Source organism: Rhipicephalus microplus, chromosome X (assembly GCF_043290135.1).
Source record: "Rhipicephalus microplus isolate Deutch F79 chromosome X, USDA_Rmic, whole genome shotgun sequence".
NCBI classification, from domain to species: Eukaryota; Metazoa; Arthropoda; class Arachnida; order Ixodida; family Ixodidae; genus Rhipicephalus; species Rhipicephalus microplus.
This window is the reverse complement of record NC_134710.1, coordinates 62,468,034-62,492,901: the sequence shown is the minus strand read 5'-3', so window position 1 is coordinate 62,492,901 and position 24,868 is coordinate 62,468,034. Positions and strand designations below refer to the sequence as shown.

Here is a 24,868-nt window from a genome sequence, read left to right as displayed (position 1 = left end):
TGATGGCTCATACGCAATGTGGGGATCAGCCAAGTAGTCAATGAATTTTCGCAGTATTTTCTTTAGCACACTACTAATAACAGCTAGAACTAATATAGCTGGCTGGGTATTAACGAAAATCAAATACGGTGAAATGCAGTGCCGTCCGGAGTGAGTGCGAGGTGAGAAAGGGGGTGGAATTACTTGGCACGCCAGGCTGTCACGTCACGCTTCGCATGAGAAATGTTCCCAATTAAGCATTTCTTGCACGGTATTACAGCGAAAGTTATGGGATCGCAACACAGTTCATGGGCGCGCCGTAGTTGTTCGTCGCCGCCACTGGTGCCCGTAACCACTATCGCACAAAAAAAAAATCAGTAAACAAACAAAACAAAGACGCGACGCTTGCGCGGAATGCACATCGCAGTCACAGCGTAAGCTGGGAAAGCGGACTTTCAGAGCATTTTTTTAACTGTTCGGGTAGCTGCTACAAGCACACTTGCTGGGTACCCACTACGCCACAAATATAATTTTTGTGTAGTTGGCCAGCATTCACTGTGCTATCCTTCGTCATTCTTTGGAGAAGCCTGGTATGCGCTACGCACTTGCTCAGAATTTTGAGCACTTTTTTTTTGTGCAGTGGCTGACGACGACGAAGAATTATTCCTGAATTGGGTATGCGCCACAGTTAATAGGTGATCAAGAACAAGTTTTCAAATATGTTGGAGCATTGCAGGACCCACTCGTCACGATTCGCAATGTGTGACGACTGGTTGCTCCTTTAATGCCCCGAAACGCTTTATTACTCATATTACTCATATATTAGGCTCTGAAAGGTCGTTCTGCCAGCTTCCGCAGAGACAGTGCAGCGCGTTCCGCGCAGGTCTGGCGGTATTCGCTTGTTTTGAAATACAAGCGTATTACAGGAACGGGCCGCATTTTAGGCTGCACTGCCTTCAGAATCAGTCCACATATCTAACACTGCACCATATATACCAGGAGTGACCCACGGAGACAGACAGACTGCGCAAACAATGAGAACGGGCCATTAGACTTCTCTGCCTTCGCGATCAGGCCACGTCCTTATACCTTCACATATCCACTGCGCTACGTTTGGGAGGGGCTCGCATTGTTAGACACCCTTATACGCGAGATAGGCAAACAAAAGAGGCTATAAATACATACCCAATACGGTAAAGTTGGAGCATAACTGTCTCATGAAGGCCTCGTCATTAAAATTATGGAAGTGCGCACTCAACCCAGTGAGAACTTGGTTGAATATGCATGTTGACAAAGAAGCGTCTCGCTGACACTGGGCGAATTAAAGTTTTTAATTGCTTTCATTCGCGAACAGGATCCATTGGAGAGTGACGCTGTCGAACAGCTTCGTCGTTTAGACAGAAATGTTCAGCTCTCGATCTCAACGGGAATCAGCTGGCAGGTGAGGTCACTGCCGTTGTCGTCGACCAGCTCCCATTTGACGTCGAGCGAGATGGACGGGTACGATTCCCTGACGGGAAAAGAGCCACGATAGGTGTAGCTGGCCCCTGCCTTGATTGGGCACACCACACCGCTCTGACAGGCGTCGGACTGTGGTAGCGGGAATGGAAGGGGTACCTTGTGGATTAAGCCGTGCACCTTGACTTTGACGCCGTTGCTGGTGACGTTGGAATTGAAGACGATGGTCACGTTGGCCTGGGTACCTTTCTTCAGAATGCAAGTGTCGGGTTGGCTGCAGCCGTCCACGTGGAAGCTGATGATGGTGCCGTCCGGTGATGCACACCGCGGCCAGTCGCCCACGGCGCATGCGACTGTTGACAGCATCAGAGCGGCGAGCAACAGCTGATGGCGCGACTCCATTGTTTGTACGAGTGGCCTCACGGCGAACTGAGCAGCTAGGAGGGTGATACGCCCGCTCCTTTTGGGCTGACATCGACTAGTCACGTGATGCAGAACCGAAGGAGAGAAGTATCTGCCTCGTGGTGTGCCCTCGCGTAATCTTCCCTCTCCATTCTGTCTTTTGTCGACATTGGCACCAGCACATTATCGGGTGTCACCTGATGGGCGATAGACGCTCGCTAGCAGATTACTGTGAGAGGCCTCTTTTGTTTTTCCAAGGATAGCCGCTTGTCATTTTCATCACCGGACCAAAGGCTGCTGGAGGCTAATCTGAAGCTGCACGAAGCGCAGGTAATACAGAAAAATAAAACAGAGCTTTAGTCAGGTATAAAATTACTTGTTTTTTTTTCGGCAACAGGGAGTGGCAGCTGGCAAACTGCAATGCCCACTCCAGCGAAGTTTTGTTTTGCGGCTTCTTTGACAACAATACCCTCTTGTGTTGCACTTGTTAGCTACATGTCCGCTGCTGTGGTGTAGCGGTTACGGTACTAGGCTGTCGGCCGAAATGTCGCGGGTGCAATGCCGGCCGCGGGAGTCGCATTTCAGTGGAGGCAGATCGCTGGAGGCCTGTGTATTGCGGGATGTCAGAAAACGTTAACGAACACCAGATTATCAACATTTTCGGCGCTATCCACTACGGCGTCCCTCATAATCGTATCGTGGCTTTGAGACGTTAAACCACATATATTATTATTACATATCATTTGTTTCTTTCGCTACATATGTAGCTATTTGAAGTCGCCGATTGCAGGAAGATTACTGAAAGGTTAAGAACACCGCTTTATTGTGGCAATATTTTCAGCGTAGCAAAGAGTTAACCAGTCTTCGGGTACTCAAGCAAGAAAATTCTGCGTGCTGAACAGCATGCATCCCAAAAAAAAGAGCTTATAAAATGTATCTCTGTAGTTGCTTTCGTGAAAACAGGTTGCAGAGCTGCTCAGAGTTCTCACTTCGTAACATTTGTTTTGTATGGTCCTCAAAGCGAGTTTCGTACGACTGATCCCAAAGAAAGAAGGCATGCGGGTTAACCAGCACACTGACTAGTTGGCTTCTACGATGGGGATTGAAAAAGAAAAATAGACAGATCAGGTGTGGGTTGCTAGTGGTGGCTACTTTTCACCAAATTGGCAAATTTCAGAGGCTCGGGGTTACTTAATATAAGGAATGGCGACATGGTCAATTTTTGTCAATTTTCTGTTTACGTCTGCACTGCATTATGCATTCTATGCTTGGTGTCTTCCTTACAAATAAGCAACATTTTTTCAATTTTTCTGTCTTTTAGACTCAGAAGTAAAAGTCACACTTTTTGCGCAGTTCAGTATGCCAGTGCTGTTTCTAAATAAATCTAAAATACGGAGGTGCTGGTGCGTCCCCCAGCAACCTATCAGCAAGGTGTAAGTCATCGGATTGCTTTGCGTGCCGCGAAGCTTTGGTATTAAACTAACTTCTTCAAGGTGCTATAGGCTCCTCTAAAGTTTGGCTTCTGAAGTGGCTAGACAATAGTTAGGCCGCTTGTTCCCACCTTTGAAACTTTTCTAAATAGCTTGGTGATTTCGTCACTGCTGCAGTACGTCCTAGTTGACTACGTAGAATTTATTTCTTTATTAACTGATTTTTGTATCACACCCAGAAGCAAGCTTCTCTAAGCGCCTTTCAGTAACTTCAGTGAGGTTAATGTGTAGCGTAACCTTGGCCGCACACAAAGCTTGGTGCACGCATCGTGTAGGTTACACAGTATTTCGATGAAGTTATTTCCGTTTTTCCGGTGTTCAGTGAATCGCTATGGAAGGATGATCATGAACGTTCCATTAACAACGGGTGCAGCCCTTGCACCATCAAGTGCATCTCACGGCTAGTCGGAAAACCAGGCGAACCAAGCACTCCCATAGTGCACCGGGAGACGCGAGTGGGAATGAAAAATGTCAATATAATTTAGAGGTTATCGATAGTATTGTATTTAACGTGGCTACACATAATTTGCAAGTTTTTTACTAGGCATGGCAAGCACATCTAGAGTGGCGCATTTTTTGGCAATATTTTAAAAAAAAAACGTCAGTGGCAACTGTGGATGAGGTCAAAATACTTCGTATATCATACCAAGGGCCGAAGAACTTTAAGACATTTTCCGACAGTTTCGTGATAGCTCATTATGCAGCAGTAGCAAATGAGCTGACGTGTTGGCTTTCAGCTACTACATCCTCACTTGATGTGAAAAAGACAAGGGGCCGAATTATGAAATGTGTTGAACGTTCATTGCCAATGACTAGCACCTTTAGCTAATGCCATTCGCAACATGCTAATTGGCTTTAAAAATCTTTCTAAGAAGCATTTTATTGTAAAAGCCTTTAGGAATGCTCGAAGGCTCTTTTCTTGTCCTACTTACTTTACTACACGTGACTTTTCGCAGTGCATTTCATATTTAATACACAAACAAATCTGGAATGGCACGATTAGGGCGACGTATACACCCATGATGATTGCAGAGTACCACCCTTTAATTGTATTTGCTGGAACAGTAGACTGTTCCGCACCAGGGTGTCCCAAATTATGACAATCAGGAGCAGTTTACGCGGTGTGAGCGTACAGTGGGCGTACCGATGTCCCATTTAGTAACGGGACAAAAGCCCCGAGAGTCAGCTAATGGGATTTCCTTCGCGTACGTTGCTCGCCCCGATGCGGCCCATGAATGAGTATGCGACAGAAGCGTGGCAGATTACACGAATTCCTGCCGAGGAAGGCGGAGGTGAATCAAAGGAGCGCTTTGTCTAAGCGGCGCTAGTCGTTCGCGGCAAACCTTTGTGGGAAAACAATGGAGGCAGAAACAATGACGTCCGTTTGGAGAGCGAATGAAGCGTGCATGCACGTGCTCTTTGGCGACGCCGTCGCTCCCGCGGGTCCCACGACAGCTGCGGTCGTCGGGCGGCTTGTTGGACACGGCCCATTTGAGAAGCACGCGGCGGGCGGTCGATGCAGCTGGAGCACGCGCGACCACGCCGCCTCCTTCGGCGGGAACGCGGCTCGTTGTCGTAACGACCCGCCCGCTGCGGCTTCCTTGAGACGCGATGACGACGCAGCCGAGCCTGTGTAGCTGTGGCCGTCCGTGTACACGAGGCCTCAAACTAGAGTGAGAGCAAACAGTTCAGTAGTCTCGAGACAAGGAAGCTCTGGTCTGGACCACGTAGCTTTTTCTGTTATACAAGCATACGCGGTGCTCGGCTGGCGTGTCCAAAGAGCATACATAAGCTTGGTCGTCGTCAGTGTGGAGGCGTGTCGGACAACTAAACGCTAGCGGACGCCTTGTGTGAAGTGGAATCGGAAGCTTCACGCAACAAAGTAAGACAGATTGTGGGAGGACAACATATACACATAACATGTCCTCTAAAATTAAGGTCTAGTCTAATAACTTGCGAATAGAGTTGCTGGTTTTTTGTATGGGATTTATTTGTGTGATTGTATGTAAGTAAAGTAGTTTCCGTATTACTAGTAACACGTTATTTTTGCAGGTATATACCATATTTTTGCTACGAGGGTCACTGTGCTGGGCGACTCTATTGAACGATTTCCTCTTTTATGTACCCTAAAATACTTTTACACCGAGTTTTGAGATTCCGCTTTAATAAATCTATGGCAATTATGAGCGGAAATCGAACCCACGTCAACGTGTTATTCAACTGAACAGAGCCACCAGGGCCTTTTAGTGAGTCATCGTTCGTAGTGCTGTCGCGTATGGCAACTGTGTCAACGGCAGTGTCGAGCAACGTTTTACAGACAGGTCTACCGAATCACTTCAGCAAACAGACAAGTGATTACACAGCGTGATAACTCAAGGGTGGGTCCCACTCCATTTAGCGGTAAGTAACAGACTAGGGTTTGTTTTGGTGAACGATGCTTTCGAACACATCAGATTACTCTAGCTCAAGCTGCTTCAAGCGCAAACTCGACATTCGTGTCCAATGCATGACCATTTCTTTCAGGCACTGACGTTGCCCGAGGAGAATGGGGAGATGAGGGGTTGAACCTTGCTTCCTTTATGCTTTCTTTATAAGCATTAATATATATATATATATATATATATATATATATATATATATATATATATATATATATATATATATATATATATATATATATATATATATATATATATATATATATATATATATGTTATGGACATTCACCATCGACGTCTCTTTCCTAAATGCCTAAATGTTCCAACTGATGCCTCGGCAACCGCATCAGAGCAGTTCATCGCAAGGCCCGAGGAATATCGGCAACGGGCTCGCCTTAATACAGTAGCCAATCAGCAAGATCGCAAGCAACGCTACGACAGCTTTCATCGCGACGTCTCCTTCAGTCCGGGGGATGAAGTGTTGCTTTGGACGCCCATTCGTACTTCAGGATTGTGCGACAAGCTTCAGTCACGCTTCATTGGGCCCTGTTCAATCGATGAACAAACGTCACCAGTGAACTATCGTGTCACTCTTACCGGCCTTTTTTCGGATCCTCACTGTCGTGGTTCGGAGATTGTCCACGTATCACGTCTGAAGCCATTCGTTCGACGTTCCGTTTCCGTCTAAAACGCGTCCAGACTGACCACTCACACGTGGGGGGAAAATAAGTGTGAGCATTAGTCATGCGCGTCATGTTATTATATTACAAACTCATCATCATTAGTCTGACCTGTGTTGTGGGGCCACGCGCGTGCGCGAATGCGCATAAAAGGTGGTGCAACACTGTACTTACAGCTTTCGGTTTCAAGATTACATGCTATATAGTATTTCATACACAAAACAAAATTGTTTCCATGAGTGACGCGGCTTCTGTGTTTGTGTTGTGAATTGTATAATGAATCAGGGAGTTTCTTGCACAAAAAACGTAAGAACAACGAGCTGGACATTGAAACAAAGTTACTCATTTTTACGCAACAATAATGAGCAAACCCCTGGCAACTGTGCCATCGGATGGAGCACAACAGTACACTAGTTTTCTCAAAAGCGGAGGCATATTTAAATAAATATAGGAATCAACCACTAAAAACACATAAAATTAAGAAGAACACGCTCTTTCCGCATCATCGTACGTCGCACAGCAACAACCTCACTTACACTGAGCAAAAAAAAAAGATAAAAGTGATTTCGTTATAGCTGACTGCATGGCTACTTATCCTAATTATTGTACACAACACTTGCTTCAAAACGTTGCAGTAGAGCAGTAAAGCACAGATATTTTACCGCGCTCTTATACAGCGTCATTTCCACCAATATTATTTTCTTTTTTTTTTCTTTCTTTCCTTTTTTTTGAGCACGTGTGACCTTCCCGATCCAGTTTTATCTTGCGCTTGGCTGATTTGAGTTTGTTTATGCGTGGTTTATCTTGAAGGCTGCGTCAGCTTCAAGTTCACGTAGCCAGCACAATAAAAAGTAGAAGTACTCGTGTTTTTACTTGCATATCCAGCGTTTACTAAAGAATGCAAACGAGAAAAGTAACAACGGAAAGGTCATGAAGCAGAGGGCGACCACCAGTTCTGACTGATTGATATGTGGGGTTTAACGTCCCAAAACCATCATATGATTATGAGAGACGCCGTATGGAGGGCTCAGGCCATTTCAATCATTTCGTCTTCTTTAACGTGCACCCAAATCTGAGCACATGGGCCTACAGTAATTTCGCCTCCATCGAAAATGCAGCCGCCAAAGCCGGGATTCAATCCCTCGACCTACGGGTTAGCAGGTTAGACCTGCGGGTTACCCGACAGCCATATCACCGTGGCGGGGCGAACGCCAGTTCTGATACAGTACAGGAAGGAAGAGGCAAGATGTGTTTGTAGAAACGTCGGAAGGGCTTCGAGATAGCTGTTTGTCTAATTGGTCAGTAGCATACAGAGAAACGGATCTAGAATTTTGAGGCACGTGTTTATGTAGTACACCCAGCGTCCGTGTTTTCATGTTTATATATTTCGTGTTTATATATTTCATGTTATATATTTTGATGTTTAATCTTTCCTTCTATTTTACAGTTATATAACAGTATCATGACTTTTTGTACTTATGTTTAAAGTTCGCTCAGAAAGACCACATGAACTTTCTGTGACTTGGTGTAATGAATAAATGCATTAACGCAACCGAAAGTCGCATGTAGGATATTTGAGTTGATTTTCCGACTTTTTTATATATTTATGTTTGGCTTTTTTATATATTTATGGTATGTTTATATATTTATCCTCAGCGCATAGAGTGTACGAACCCTTATTTCATCAGGCACTTGGTAGGAAACCCCAGATCTCTCTCTTTTTTTTTCTCTTTTTCATACACACGTAGACACACATATATACAGAGAGAGAAAGAGATGTGGTGTGGTGGTTAAAGATAATGAGAGAGACAGAGATTGCGGACATCAAGAGCATTACGCAATATGCACCCTGAGTTGTACAATCAGACTCGACGTTACGACAAGTCTGATGATGCAGGAGCTGTGCATCTTGCTACGCCATATGTCACGAGAGCTCATTGTGAAACGCAGCCGGTTGTTCAGTCGATCCGTCAAAGCAATATGTAGTACATACTCCGTTCAGATATCCAAGAGCCGAAGAAGCCGTGACCAGTACCGCATAGTCCGGTCGCTCATCCATTTCGTCGACGGAGCGCCGTCTAAAGAGCACCCTATGATCAATAGATCATTCATCTGCATGCTTATTTGCCTTATTATTCTCCTCAAATTTGTATCAAGTGCTCGTCAGCCCTGCCCCAAAGGAAACGGGGGCGGCTTTAGTGATTAATCTAGTAATTGCTACTTCCTGCGCGCGTGCGTTTGTTGGTTGTGTATGTGTGTGAATGTGAGGATGTGTTTGCCGGAAAAAGGCATTGCTGGCATCTGAGTGCTTTGAATTTTAGCGTTTCAAAAAAAAAAACTGGATTGCTAGTAGGCGCACAGGGCTTTCTAGGATGATTAATTGTTTTACGTCATGCGCTAATGTGGGAGTTAAGGAGAAAATTGAAGGCGTTAACGTAAGTGCTAGTGCTTTTACAGCAGCACCGGACCAATGACAGAAAGATATATAACATCGAGAGTATACTCGAACAAGCTTCAATGAATAAGATGGGGGAATAAAATTAATAGCATTAACACATGCATGAGCGGTGCACTGGAACTAAATAAAGTTTTACACCAACTGCTGCATTACATGAAGATTTTTTTCGAACTTCATATGGCATTGGTGCAGCTCTTTGATATAAAGTGAAATTACTCGGGATGGGGGTCTAGTGGTCACGGGACTCGATTGCTGAGCCGCGGGTAACGGGATTGAATCCCGGCCTTGGCGGTGGCATTTCGGATGGAGGCGGAATTTTCTGGGGCCCGTGTATTTAGTTTTAGGCGTCCTTTAAATACCCCCAAGTGAATAAATTATTCTTGAGGCCTCCAGTATAATCATAATCATATCCTCTCATAGTCATATCCTGGTTTTGGGAAGTACAAACTGAATTATTATATGTGGAATACATTTTGGGATTTGAGCACCAGAACCGAGATATAGGCTAGTTATGACGCACACAGTGTACACTATAGTGCAAGGCTCCGAATTAAAATTGTCTATCTTGGGTTCCTTGACGTGCATCTAAATCCGAGCACATGAGTGTTTTCGAATTTCACCCCCATCGAAAATTGCGGGCGTGTGAGAATTGAACCTGCACCCTCGTGGTAAGCAGCGCAATGCCATATCCGCAGCCACTCCAAATAATCCTCCTCCAAATAATCTTTTTTATACTGTTCTGCTTTTTTTTGTTTACTAAGGAGGTTCGTATTGAGCTGGTAGTCCAACAAGAAATGCTCTCGGCACGACTACCACGAGGTGCTCAAGGAAGGTCACAATATTGTATTTCAGTGGTTGCCGAGCCATTGCGGAATTGTCGGCAATTACCGCGCGGATGAAGCGGCTCGATCGGCTCATGACCAAGAGCTGCGTACGCTCATACCACTCTTGAGAACTGACGCTGCAAGGTAACTACAATCACGCGCTCGCCGTATAACTCCCCTACAATGGAATACGCCGGGTTTCCACAACACACACTTGTATTCGATCAACCCAAACTTGCAACTTCGTTTGCCATCCGGGTTCCCACGACGCGCCGAAACTTTACTGTGTCGCAAGAGGTTGCACGTGGAATTTACGAATGCTTATTCTCATCTCCTTGGAATGGCGAGCACTTCGGCATGCAACATCTGCGCCTGCGAGGAAACGCTTGAGCACATTCTGTGCCATTGCCCAGCATACCAGTCTGAACGACGTATTATGGAAGCCAAGCTCTGTCAGCTGGATTCATGGCCGCTTACAGAAGAGAAGATCTTGAGACCTTGGCCGACGGTTTCCCATACGCACAAAACCACGAAAGCCCTCTTGTACTTCTTAAGGACCACCAGACTTCAAGACCGCTTGTGAAAGATCAGTGCGAAAACACGCTGTGTAGTCTCGAGCTGAACGTTCATCCTTCTGACCCTTACTCCTCTTCTTTTCTATCTCTTTCCTTTATATTATTCTCCCTTTCCCTACCCCAAGTGTAGGGTAGACAACCGAGCCATGCTTGGTTAACCTCCCTGCTTTTCCTCTCCATTTATCCCTTTCTTTCTCTCCCTCGGACAGATCATGATACACATGTTACGCACCTAGTAATTGAGTGGCGAGTCAAATGCTGATATTATCGGGAAACAGCGCCAATCTAGAATGCTTTGGCACCTATCTCGAGTGTCCGGAAATGGAGCCTATCGCAGATTTCGGAGGCGCATCTAGACGCTAGAATGTTCATTCTGAAAATGTCTTGTGACATATTTGGGATCACTATAGGTTCTTTTTTCTCAGTGGATGTCATAGGACGCTTTCTTGCCATTCGCGTCTAATTTATGGAACCGTACAATTATATGTCACTTATCAGATTAAAGACGATGTCAGTTAATCGCCAGCATATATGAGTATGTGTCGGTAAATACGGTTTAGAATACGCGGCGTCTAACGCACACAATGCGCAGGCAGGCTGTAGCGTGCCCTGGCGTGGTTTATAGACCATGTTATTTCGACAATACTTTTGCCCGGTCACCGGAAACACAGCCGAACCGGATCGCGGGACAGTCTTGCAGGGGCAAACGGACAATGTGAACGATACCGCGCACCGGGAAATCATCTTTTGGGCCTCCGGAGAGGGTGCTTGGGGCTAATTTACGGATTCCGGAAAATCTCCTGATATCTTTCTGCCTGCGGGCGCTGCGACGTCCTCGAGTGTCCCCGCATTACAAGTGCCACCTAACGATGTCGAGCGGATGGAAAGCAGGCCGTTTTTTTATCTCTCTTGCTTTTTTTAATACGAGCGACCCATTTTCCGCTGGTGTGCATAATATTGTTATAGTTCTCCGGTGATAGAGGGTGAGGCAATAATGGCTGGCCTGTGGTACAGGAGCACCAGATAACGCGCCGATACTGCAACGGCGTAGAAGTCTCTGCCTGGTGGGGGCGCACACGTTCCTTAGCTTCACCTTGGGGCGCTTTGTCGAGAGGCAGGAACAGTGCAAGAGTTTCTAAAATATTTCGTTGTTGTTTCCAGCAGAACAATATGGCTCCCATAAGAAAAATGCTAAAAGAGTATAGTGTGCCTGCGATGAATTGAAAATCATGCACTTCCCTTACGAAAATCCTATATATGGACTTATATAAAAATCCCCATATATGGCTACATCAGGAATTGGGCATATCTGGCCCATATATGGAATCCCCATATATGGGCCGTATATAACCTGATATGTCCAAATCCTGATATAGCCATATATGGGCCTTATATCCCCATATATGGGTGTTGCTGTATATGGCCATATATGGCTATATATGGAAGCATCTATATAAGGTCTTATATGGATGCTTTCATATATGGCCTTATATGGATACTTATATAGTTCGGCAGCGGTGCTTCGAAGGACGCACACGTTAGGGAAATTCACTTTGTCTTACAGATATCGCAAGACGACTGGTGTGGTTTCCGCAGCATCTTGCAGCGGGAGGTGGGCTTCGTGTGGCCATTGCCGGACATCAAGGACGGTACCAGCCCAAGCGACTAGCGAACCTGCGTGACGGATCTGCGCAGACCCAACGGACACAAACGCCACCAGGGAACCGTCTGTGATATATACCTGCAGCAACTCGTCTATCGCTCAGTTCGGCAGCGGTGCTTCGAAGGACGCACACGTTAGGGAAATTCACTTTGTCTTACAGATATCGCAAGACGACTGGTGTGGTTTCCGCAGCATCTTGCAGCGGGAGGTGGGCTTCGTGTGGCCATTGCCGGACATCAAGGACGGTACCAGCCCAAGCGACTAGCGAACCTGCGTGACGGATCTGCGCAGACCCAACGGACACAAACGCCACCAGGGAACCGTCTGTGATATATACCTGCAGCAACTCGTCTATCGCTCAGTTCGGCAGCGGTGCTTCGAAGGACGCACACGTTAGGGAAATTCACTTTGTCTTACAGGTGAGACCTTTTGTATCACGGAGTTTTTTTTTTTTTTTTTAGTGTTAGTTTTTTAGCACTGCTGCCGAACTCAGCGCAAAGTGTTTGTGATGCCAAAGGGGGCTGCAAAAGACACTGGTGGTGATGCTGATAAGGATATGTTGGATGGTAAAGACCTTCGGGAATTAATTAGAGCGTTCGACACTTTCAAGCGAGACTACCGATCGGACATGAGGGAACTAAAAGACAGCGTGTCGTTCTGTACGGACATTTGTAATGACGTAAAGGGAATAGCAGAAAACATAAAACAGCTCAGACAGGAAATGCATGGCATTGTAAACGAGAACAAAGCACTCAAAGCAGAAAATGAAAGGCTTGCGCAGAAGTGTGAAGAATTAGAGCAATACCAGCGCCTCAATAATGTAGAAATAAAGGGAGTGCCAGCTGAAGATGATCCAGTACTTACAATACAAAAAATTGGGAAAAGCGTGGGTGAGGCTGTAGAAGCAGCTGATCTCGACACGTGTCACTGGGTACGTAGCTCAAAGCAGAATGCGCAAAGCATTATCGCTCGTTTTGTGCGACGAAGCAAACGAAATGCGTTTCTGTCAAAATGCAGAAAACAAAAGATAGACAGTTCAGTGCTTGGAAGTGAGGCGAAGACGCCTATCTACGTAAACGAGAATCTCACACAGGCTAATAAAGCACTGCTTTCAGCCGCAATTCAAAAAAAGAAAGCTGCCAACTGGAAATTCGTCTGGACGAACAGCGGAAAAATTTTGGCTAGAAAGGATGAAGGCTCATCTGTAGTTCGTATCGCCACACAGGCCGATCTTATTCAGATATGCGCTGATACTGCTTTGAATGCCTAGTGACATACTTCCTAGCGCAACATCTTTTTTAACATCTTTGCCCTCATTTCACCATGCCTGAGCTAGAACATGGTACAAACTATTACACGACTGATGCCTTCAATTCTGAATTCTCACTTCCTGCAAAACGTTTTTCGCTTCTACATATCAATAGCAGAAGCCTTAAGAACAAAGTTGACGCGATTACCAATTTTCTTCACTCTTGTACCGTATCATTTGACGTGATAATGTTCTCAGAAACTTGGATTCACGGAAATGAAGTGCCCTATATATCTGGGTACCATTCTGAGCACCTGTGCCGCAGCGCTAAGAAGGGAGGGGGCGTTGCTATATACTTCAAAGACACGCTTACTTGTGAAAAGTTGCCTCACCTTTCCGTCATAAATGATGACGTCGAGTGCTTAGCTCTACGCATTGGCAAGGTGCTCGCAGTGGTTGTGTATAGGCCACCTCTTGGAAAGGAAGTAAACTTTCTTCATTTCTTCGAGACGCTACTGTGTGATAATTCTTTCACTTTGGGTTCATTTGTTATTATGGGTGACATAAACATTGATCTGAAATCATCACACACGTACTCTAGGGAATTCACTACCTTGTTGGACACGTATGCCTGTAAAAATTACGTAGATATACCCACTAGAATCACAACACACAGTGCCACGTTACTGGACGTCTGCATTACAAACCTTTGCACAGACTACATAAAAACGGGCGTTTTCTCTTCCGATATTAGTGACCACCTGCCGGTATTTTTACTGGCCACCTTATATGAAAACAAGCCTCAAGAGCAAATGTGTTCTCGACGTAACCTAAATGACATCTCGCGCGAAGTATTTAGAAACTTAGTCCAAGGACTTGACTGGAGCATTATATTAGACCAGGCAGACGCCAACACTGCCTATGACATGTTTTTCGAGATGATCCATAAATGTTTTGACAATGCATTTCCGCTCAAGAAAATCATGGTGCAGCGAAACAAAAAAATATAGGAAACCATGGATAAACAAAGGTCTATATCAACGCATAAAGGCTAAGAATAAATTATACCACGAATTCATTAGTTGTCGGGACCCTGAAGTGTTTTGTAGATACAAAAAAATTCGAAATACTCTGAATGCTGATTTAAGAAAAGCCAAGAAAAATTACTACACAGCAAAGTTTGAGAGCATTTACGATAACCCAAAGAAGGTATGGCAAATGGTAAATGCTCTAACTAATAGAATGGAACAGTGCAGTGATATAAAAGAAATGACTATAAACGGTACAACTATATATGCTGAAGATTTGGCTAACTCAATAAATGCACATTTCATAAATGCCGGTTGTTATGAAGAGCCAAATGACATTGACCGTGATACTAATATCCCGGATACACCTATGATAGAACACACAATATTCTTACAACCAACATCTCCTGCTGAAGTGGAGGCATCAATAAGGCTACTGAAAAGTAATGTCGCACCAGGCATTGATGAGATTGGTGCGAAAGAATTAAAACAAGTATCCCACCTTATTTCGGAGGCAGTTGCTCATATTGTTAATCTCATGTTGTCAACTGGTGTTTTTCCACAAAAACTCAAAGTAGCACGGGTGACAGCTATATTTAAAGGTGGCCTTAGAAATAATTTATCAAATTACCGACCGATATCGGTCCTCCCCATTATGTCGAAAATATTTGAAAGTGTGATTAACCAAAGACTGGTTTCTTTCTTTGACAAACACAAAATTCTTTCTAATAGCCAATATGGTTTTCGGAAAAACAGATCAACTGAAAAAGCATTGTGCTACATCAAAGATAGTATACTTACGAACATAGATAGCAAAAATTTCACACTTGGTTTATTTCTAGATTTGAAGAAAGCTTTCGATTCCATAAAATATAATATTTTATACGACAAACTATCTAGGTATGGGGTGCGGGGAGTAGCATTAGAGCTCATTAAAAACTATCTGAGTTACCGTTCTCAAATTGTGCAAATACAAAACGCAAAATCATCGAAACTAAAGCTAACACAAGGAGTTCCTCAGGGGTCCATACTGGGGCCATTTTTATTTCTTGTTTATATTAACGATATTGTAACTATAGCAAACTCTCCTGAAATTATTATGTATGCCGATGACACTAATGTTTTTTTTAAATCCACAGACTTAACTGATTTGGAAACTAAGGCCAACGAGTACCTTGCGTTGCTCTCGACTTGGCTAGGCCAAAATAGACTGCAGCTTAATATAGCAAAGACAAACTATGTCATATTTCGTGCTCTGAACAAACAACTTAGCCGGGAAATAGTTCTAACTTTCCAAGGGCATGAGTTAACCAGGGTTAAAGAGCAAAAGTTTCTTGGTGTCTGGTTCCAAGAGCATCTTTCGTGGAACGTTCATGTTAATAATTTAGTCGTTGAACTCTCCCGAGCTGTTGGCTGCTTGTATAAAATTGCACCCTTGATACCTATCTGGTTGAAGCAAAACCTATATAATTCATTGTTCTACTCTAGACTATGCTACGGAATACTGGTCTGGGGTACCACTACAAAAACCAACTACAATAGGATTATTCGTCTACAAAAAATGATACTGCGCATTTATGAAAGTTATCAGGGGCCATGGTACCAATTAAGCACGTCACCGTTATTTTTAAAATATCAAATGCTTCAAGCAAACAAAGTTTATGACTTCAAACTACTGCAGTATATACATTCCAATGCACTATATCTAGACGACAGCAGCAGTAATGAAGTCCCATACGACATGAGACTGAAGAGAAGACGAACATTAAAAACCAGGACTAACTATGGTACACAAACAACCAGCCACCAAGTACTAATGATCCTGAATAAGCTAGAAGGTCATATTGAATTCTTCACGACTAGAAATGCATTTAAAAATAAGGTGAAGGAACTGTTACTTGCACAGGCTTTGAGAGAATGACTATTGCAACACATGTGTGTGTGGGTATATGTGTGTGTATGTGTGTATATATGTGTATGTGTATATATGTGTATGTATATGTGTGTATATATGTGTATGTATATGTGTGTATATATATGTGTGTATATATGTGTATGTAGGTGTATATATGTGTGTATATATGTGTGTGTATGTGTGTGTGTATGTGTATATATATGTGTATGTATATATGTATGTATATATATATATGTATATATATATGGATGTATGTGTATGTATCTATGTATACTATTGCATTCCATGCGTTTGATTGAGCTTGATTGTGTGCTGATATCAATACTCCTTTTGTTATCTTATGCCTCTGTCTATTAAAAAAAAAAAAAAAATAGCACAGTAACTATGTGGACGTACGAATGCGAAAGACTTTGTATTCCTAACGCATTGTATATCAAATGTGTAACGATTTTTTATATTTTTGTTTACTGCCAATGAACTACTATTATGCCATGTAATATGATGTTGTAACATGTTACGGGTACCGGGGCCCCTGTCAGGCGTTGTTCGCCTTTAGCTCCTGTACCTTTCTTGAAGTTGTCAAGATCAAATAAATCTTATTCTTATTCTTATTCTTATTCTTATATATAAAGCCATTCAAATGATTCATCTATATTAGTTCAGCCTGTGTCACCGGCAAAAAATATAGCTGCTCAAATCATTCTTCAGCTAGAAATATACCTGTTTGTTGAAAGGTCTGCATGCAGTCACTATCATCTCCAAAATAAAGGCAGTACATACCACCTGAACATTCTTGTTCAATTAAGTTATCCTCATTATATCTCAAGTTATTCTCAACAACTATTTGCTAGAATGTAACTTGGCATCATATTTAAAGTTTGTGGTGGGCACATATCACTGTTAGTCCACTTTTCCTGAAGAGATACATTCTTTGTGCTTAAATTTATTGCTTGCTTTTTGACACTTTTTTATTTATCTATTTATTTCATTACCCACAGCACCAATTGGCATTACATTGGGGGAGCATTTACGAAAAGTAGAATACAAAAAATACATAGTCAGCCAAACAAATAATAAAGTCACCTGAATCACAATCTGCAAGAGAAATTCATATATAAATTGGAACATGTTCTAACATATAAATCGGAACAATTCTAACATGAAATAAAACAAATATTTGGGAGTGTAGAGGCAATGCTAGAAGGCAGCTGGTTCCATCTTGTAATTTTTTTTTGTAAAAATCATTTTGAAACACGTCAGTCTTGCATGCGATTATTCTTATCTCGAACCTATGGTCAACACGGTCTGAGAAATAGTACAGTGCAAGTAAATATTCCGCTTTATCGATTCCGACTTGACAAAAATAAATAGCATAAAAGAACCCAATTTGAGTTTCGTAAAGATATTTTTCACAGTGTGGTATGTTTAAAACTTTTCTCGCGTGTCAATGGAGCGTCCATAGTCAGTCAAAACGAAATATTGACTTGCTATTGACCGTATGAACTGCGTGTGCATTGAATAACTTAAATGAGTTGATAATCAACTTTTAAGGAGTTCGGTCGAAAGTGATTGGTATGCAAGCTTGTTATGTACAAGTATTGTGACTAATGACCTATAGAACGACTGCTAAAACTGGTGTCTAAAGGTCTCTGTGCGCGTGGGAACGGAGCCATTTAACAATATTTCTTGCCAACGGGACACTAAAAATGTACTTTGTAAACGTAATACACTTTCCATTTTGCCAATAATGCATCATTAACGTAACAGTGGTAAAGAGCTCATTCTGCAGAAATTCCGGCGTAGGCATCGGTGGCTCTCCGTGAAAAATCGTCTTGTCAATGATCGAAAATTGAGAGAATGCAAATAAAACAAATATTGTAAATTTTCGGGTTTGAGTGATGATCGAAATCATGCAGGCAATTTGCATGGCATGCAAGTGCTCTACCACACAGCTATGCATCTGCTTGGAAATAAAGCATGAATAACTTCTTCTTGTTGTAAATGCAAGGAAAATAACTGTCATGCTTAACAAATACATGTATCCTGCATACAGATTTCACAACACAACATTTATTATCGCAGCTATATTGCATGATACAAGCGTACATTGTCATCAAGAATCACAACACGTTATTACCAACGTGACTTCGCGGTCTAAAGACAGCCCAACCATTACAAAAGGCACACTGGTTACTGCACGTATTCCCTCACGACTGCGTAGTGGGTGCATAAAGTTCTAAAACATTTTACACACATTATATTGAGAAGCACGTTCTGCTGGGCGAGTTGGTACTTCATCTTAACTTAGTTGCGGGAAAAAATTTGAAGTGCGAAAGGAAGACACATGGACACAGCGCACACTAACAACTGAAACTTCATTGGAGAAAACAGACATATGTATGCGGTTACGACAACACGTGAGGTGGAAAAAATGACTAGATGAGCAGACATCTGATCATTTTCTTTCACAGTGTGGACATCGTGTGGTGGACGGCACTGCGCTGTCGTGTGGGAAGTATTATTTAGAATTTATTTATATAATTGTAGATCACAAAGCTTCTCTAAAGGAATTAACAACTATTCTCTAACCATTCATCATATTGTAGAGTGTGTGGCTGCGCGCCCTTGTTTGGAATACGGTAGTTAAAGCTAGATTCAGTGACACGGTATAGCGCGGGAAATCGGAGAGGCGTATTTCATAAACAAATCTGGGGATTCATGTGTCACGTAACTCTCACTTATGTTGCTTGCTACTGAGGTAGCTTTCCTGGAAGCGCATCATTTATACAATCTGTCTGCTCATCTAATCCTTTTCTTTCACCGCACGTGTTCTCGTAACCGCATATATACGTATGTCTGTTTTCTCCAACAATGTTTCAGTTGTCAGTGTGTGCTGCGTCTAGGTGTCTTCCTTTTGTATTTCAATTTTTTCGCGCAACTCGGTAATTACATAATATTTCTTGTTCTTTAAACTATGTTACCCCTTTTTTACACAAAATGCAGCCATGTGCGAAACCTTCATTGAGACACTTTCAACCTTCTCGATTACACAGTACTATTCCATAATTAAATTTGTTCAAGTAGCATCATGCAATAAAGAGTACACACTAAGTGATTGAATTACGCACAAGAAACAGGATCGATACTGCTATCACGTTCAACTGTGAAAAACGGAGCTGAACGGTCCCCCAATTTTTTCACGCAGTAGCAAGCCCTAATGCATCATACCAGTTTATTTGTCGGCTTGCGTAAATCTATCTACAGTGCTCACGGATTAAAACGTGACATCGCATTATTTTGTGTAACTATGTATGCGGGTATGCGCAGTTCCTCAAGATAACCACGCGATGTTGCGACATCAGTAACGATAATGTCGCCTGTGATGTACACATTCCAGTCCAATTTACACTTATATCACCCTGATTGTAGATGGCGGAAACGAAATTACGGGTTATTCTTAAGTTTTTCTATTTAGATCCGTGACAGAGCACCCTGTTTTGAAGAATCAAACTAGCAACAAAATTTTATCTGCGTGTCCTTATCAAAACACGCGTAAATATAAAAACAAGTGGAACGTAGACGAAGAAAGATAAATCCAAACGCAAGACAAATTCAAACGTGGGCTCATAAATCTCATGACACCCTTGGAGTTGGAGATATGCAACTCTTTTTTATTTGTAATTGCGCAAGCTGTAATTTATCGTTGGTTTTTCCTCAAGCGTTAAAATGAGAAAAATACAACACAAGTATAGTTACATCAATATATTTATGAAAAGTACAATGGCACAAAACCAACAATTTCCTGGCGTAGATTTTTTGATTAAATAGAGCACTGTCTGGATCAAATGAAAAAAAAAGAAAGTGTTGTCGTATCGCTTAAACAAAACAGCCTAATGACGTAACCACGATTAGCATAAAGTTATTTACTCAGCAAGCATGCAATGTGGTATGTTTTTGAGTTATCATAATATTTATGAACAACGTGCGAAGGTAATGAAAATGATGAACTTACCTTAACATTTAACCGAGACTTGTCTTTCAAGGAGCCTGTTAATCTTGATAACCTATTCACACCCTAAAGCCACCACGTCCATTCGTACTGCTTTAGGAAGAAGTTTTGAAGAAACGCTTGCCCGCAAGCGTGGGTATTCATTTTTTTCTCGCACAAAAAGTTGACGATCGCCAATCCAGCAGCGTACAGACGCACACGCACACAAAAACACTTCCACGCTCGTCCACAATTTCGCCACGTACAGTGAAGTAGATTCCTGAGAGCTGCGCGATTATCGTGTGTAAATTGGAGCAGTAGTTAAACACGAAATAAGAGCAAACGGAATGAAAATAACAAACTCGATCAGCAGGGCGCCCATGACTCCGGCGAGCAAAAAAGCAACAATGGCGCGGATGGATACAGTGCATGCCATGCACATCACAATGAACATTACATTACTCCTTGAGATCAATGGTTTACGCACTTTTCACTAAAACTAAATTTTCCTGAGCTTATTGGCGAACAACGTTTCATTTTTTAACAATTATTGACGCAATGTTATTACCATACGACTGAATGTTTGTGCAAACTATTTTCTTCGTCGTTACTTGAAATGGGCCGCGGCACTCTCTTTCCTGCTGTGTGGACAGACAGGTGTAAGCCACGTCAGGGCTGCAGGGTGCCTACGTGCGCTTCTTCAAACTACATTCTCCGAATTGTCCACCCATCCGATGGGCGCCCTTTTTTGTATTTTTTTTACTGTGCGCACCCCTTGCAACCAATGCAGTCAGGCGAGTTTTTTCGAACAATGGATTTCAACTTACTCGCGCGAGCCGAAAAAGCTGCACGTGGAGGACCTTTGAGACAGGCATTCCGTGGAGCTGAAATCACTGCTTCGTGTACGCTGGCTACGAAGACGCACTTCAGCAAAATTTTCATCTTATTTCGCAAGGACTTACAATGATAATATTATAATTCAATCAACCAATAATCAATCAATCATTTTTAACGTATCCAAGAACAACCACAGGGTTTTTCACGCTGGCGCGCGCGAAAATAAAACAAAAATAAACAATACATTACAGACTGTCCACAGAAAAGCAAATCAATGAAAAGAGCAAAAACGAGCTGTCGAAAAAAATCAATGTACAATGGGAACAACAAACAAAAGAGTAGATATTCATGGAATGGGATTGAAAAATAATGTGGAATATACACAACCATGCCGAAGGCTTCCTGAAAGACGGAAAAGGAAAGAATCTGTGCATATGCAAATCTACGTTAGGACAGGGCAGCCCTCACTGACAAAACAAAATGACTGTAGACTATGAAAAACATAACGAATCAAGAAAGTTGACGTTAGAGAGACTCGGTATTCTGTAAAGGAAAGAGTGTTGAAAGAAGCTGGTAGGTACATGCAACGGTCGATTCTCTCTCGATAACTTACGCAAAGTTTGAAAATTATTACAACCGAGACGGGCAGAATATCTCACCCTGAACTAGCTTGTAAATAAATAACAGCTCAGCGCGATTTTGCCGGCCATTAACTGATGGCAAATATAATATTCCAGCAGTGTTGAAAGGATTCTAGTGAAATGATGGGGGTAAATGCTTATGAAATTTTTCTGGACTCACTCAGTGGCGCTACTGCTGGATTTAGCAAGGCCATTCCAAATCAGATATGCATATGTACTCAAGTTGAGCACAAAATATCACGGTGTACCATTTGTAGAAGGCTGTAGGAGAACCGGATTCTCGCGAGATGTTGAGCCAACAGGAAGAGAATGAAGGCCTCGCATGGCAGCACATTTAATGCAAGTAGAAAAAATTCAGCATGCTATCAAAAAGAACACCAAGATAACTGATCTCATAAAACTTACATAACGACACAGTATGACAGCATATGGATTTGCTGTTGGACGTTTTGCGAAATACAACAACAACAACAACAACATTAATAATAATAATAATAATAATAATAATAATAATAATAATAATAATAATAATAATACACTCATATCATTCTGACATGGCCGAAAATATCTAGCCACATTGAATGAAATGCCAGTGTCCTGGTGCCCATGAATCTCTATACGCGAGTGTGTACTTGCGCAGTTTGGTGAGTATGTACCGGCATACATATCTTATAGGTAAATGCACTACTGTGTTGGTGTTGAAAGGATATGTTCCCAAACAGTTTTAATCGTTATGCGCCTGCACAGCAAGGGGCTGTTTACATAATGTGGAGTTTGGCTTAGGCATCACGCCAGCCTACAAAAATGTGTCATACTAATGGTATTCACAAGGCAATGTGTATGCTAATCCTGATGATGGCACGTGCGCTTTAGTGACCTCGACCGAGTAATGACACACCAACACAAAATAGAAGTTTTGTGAATTCGGCAGCCTCCGTTAAATGTTGCTATAAAGCTTCAGCATTTCATTACATGGTCCATTAAATATGTATCACGTGTGAGTCAGTTGCACCTTTCTTAACGTACATGTCTATGACGTGAGATTTATTTGACGCTTGCAAACATTACAATAAATAATTGTTCACTTGTGCAATCATAAAGTTTTTGATAAATTTACTATGTGCACAGCCAGGAACATTATACGTAGCCAAAGGAAACGCAAGATGTATTTTTGCAATAAATTAGTACAACTTCCATCTTGAATGTAATCATAATAGTGCCTGCAAGTTGCATTCACGTAAGCTCTTTTTGTTTTTGAAAATACTCCCTTAAACACTGCACTGCGCATGCAATTTTAGTAAGTAGCTGCTGAAAGCAATCGCAGATGAGGGGTCAACAGGATTAATAGAAATCTTGTTATATGAAGGGAGCATATAGCCATCAAAACTTTCAAATAATCAGAAATTTTGTCCACCGATGTGGAAGCTAAAAGTGCATTGAAATTACTATTTCTTGCTGCCACTTTAAACAATGCATTAATGTGAACAATATAACTTGCATGCATTTTGTCTTTACATAATACTATATAGGATTGCTCTATAGTAATAGCGAGGTTCGGAAGCTTCAATACGTTTTGTGACTTGACACGATTCCTTCCTCGTAAAACATGTCTGCTCTTGTATACATTATTTACGTCGTATTAATTGCAACTTATTGTTTCAAACCTAAATGCCATGAAAAATGTACGAGTTAAATTACACGAATGCTTGCATATATGCATTCAACTGAGTTGCAACTATCACGTACACAGAGCTGACCTGAAATTTCGGTTTTTTTTTGCATGGCAGAAACCACATATATATTTAATACTCCTATTGTTATGAAAAATAGGCAGGTCAGCTTTGTGTACAAATTGTTATATATTACAATTCGCATAAAAGTGTGATCACAGTGCTAAATATATACGTGGTTCATCCCAAATAAGAGAGCACTTCCACATATAAGGACCCACTTGATATGTTATATATGGTGTGGCCGTGCCTTATTTGGCCGGACTTGACTCCTTATATGGGCCAACCGCGTCATATATGGCCGTATATAACCCCATACATGAACCGACTCCGCCAGATATACATCCATATATGCTTATATCTGGCCACATATGCTGCCATATATGCTTATATCTGGCCACATATGCTGCCATATATGCTTATATATGGCCAGATATAACTTATATATGGGCCATGTATGGCGTTTCCGTAAGGGTTGACACCGGAGCACCACCCAAAGTTGTCGCGTTGGCGTCCTCTGCACGTGGTGCCCCGGATAACTTAGTGAAAAGTTATTTGTTACAATCCATTATAAATTGAAGTTACGGTGGTCGGCTGCTAACACGAAAGTCGTGAGTTCAATCCCGAACGCGATGGTCATTTAGGATGGAGGCGATATGGTAGAGACTATAGAGGTCCGTGTACTGTAGGACGTGAGAGCAGGTTAAAAAATACCGACGGCCACAATTTATGGAGCCTTCCACTACGAGGCGCTCCACTATCGTATCGTCATTTCGACACGTAAAACCCCAAACATTCATCATCATCATCATCATCATCAGCAGCAGCAGCAGCAGCAGCAGCAGCAGCAGCAGCAGCCTCACTACGTTCACATGCAAGAAAAAGGCCTCTCCCATGTTCCGCCAGTCAACTCGGTCATGTGCTTGCTGCTGCCAATTAATACCCCCCAAAACCTCCTAAAAGAAAAAGGCCTCTCCCATGTTCCGCCAGTCAACTCGGTCATGTGCTTGCTGCTGCCAATTAATACCCCCCAAAACCTCCTAATCTCTCTTGAACGAATATTAACGTGACAATAACCGGGACGGGAATAGAAAGGACAAACTGCAAATATCATCTGCATGCCCACCTAACCATCTGTTTTCCCTTCACCCGCTTGCCTTTTCCTGGAATGCAGTCAGTCCCCCTAATGACCAGTTGTTATCCTGCCTGCCTACGCGCTACATGCCCGGTGCATGTCCATTTAGTCTTCTTTATTTCAACTATGATACCTTTAACCCCGGTTTATTCCCTTACCCACTCCGCTCTCTTCTTGTCTCTTAAGGTTACACCTATCCTGATCATTTTCATTACTCACTGCGTAGTCTTCACTCAACGTAAGTAGAACCCTCTATGGGATCCTCTAGATTTCTGCAGCATAGGTAAGTACGGGTAAGATACAGCTGTTATATGCCTTACTCTTGAGGGATAGTGGCAGGAAACCCTCATTTGTGGCTTGAGAATGCTTGCTGAATGT

General features: G+C 42.5%; 2 protein-coding genes across 5 annotated transcripts in view; both read right to left on the bottom strand.

The window, feature by feature from the left end:
- Positions 1-24,868, bottom strand: part of LOC119176103 (uncharacterized) — a 234,977-nt gene that overhangs the window by 12,886 nt on the left and 197,223 nt on the right. The window contains exon 1 of one of the 4 annotated variants that reach the window (XM_075876955.1): positions 1,165-1,301. The exons of the other annotated variants lie outside the window; for them this stretch is intronic. The gene's annotated coding sequence lies outside the window, so the exon portion shown is untranslated. Of the gene's footprint in view, positions 1-1,164; positions 1,302-24,868 lie in introns of those variants that run through there. 4 annotated transcript variants of the gene reach the window in all.
- LOC119176706 (NPC intracellular cholesterol transporter 2) lies at positions 1,287-1,897 on the bottom strand. Its single transcript, XM_037428066.2, has one exon. The coding sequence runs from the start codon at positions 1,837-1,839 to the stop codon at positions 1,387-1,389; it is 453 nt and encodes a 150-aa protein (XP_037283963.2). The 5' UTR covers positions 1,840-1,897; the 3' UTR covers positions 1,287-1,386.

What these genes read in the sequence shown, in the direction of transcription:
- LOC119176706 (XM_037428066.2), bottom strand. Translation starts at nt 1,839, where the DNA reads ATGGAGTCGCGCCATCAGCTGTTGCTCGCCGCTCTGATGCTGTCAACA.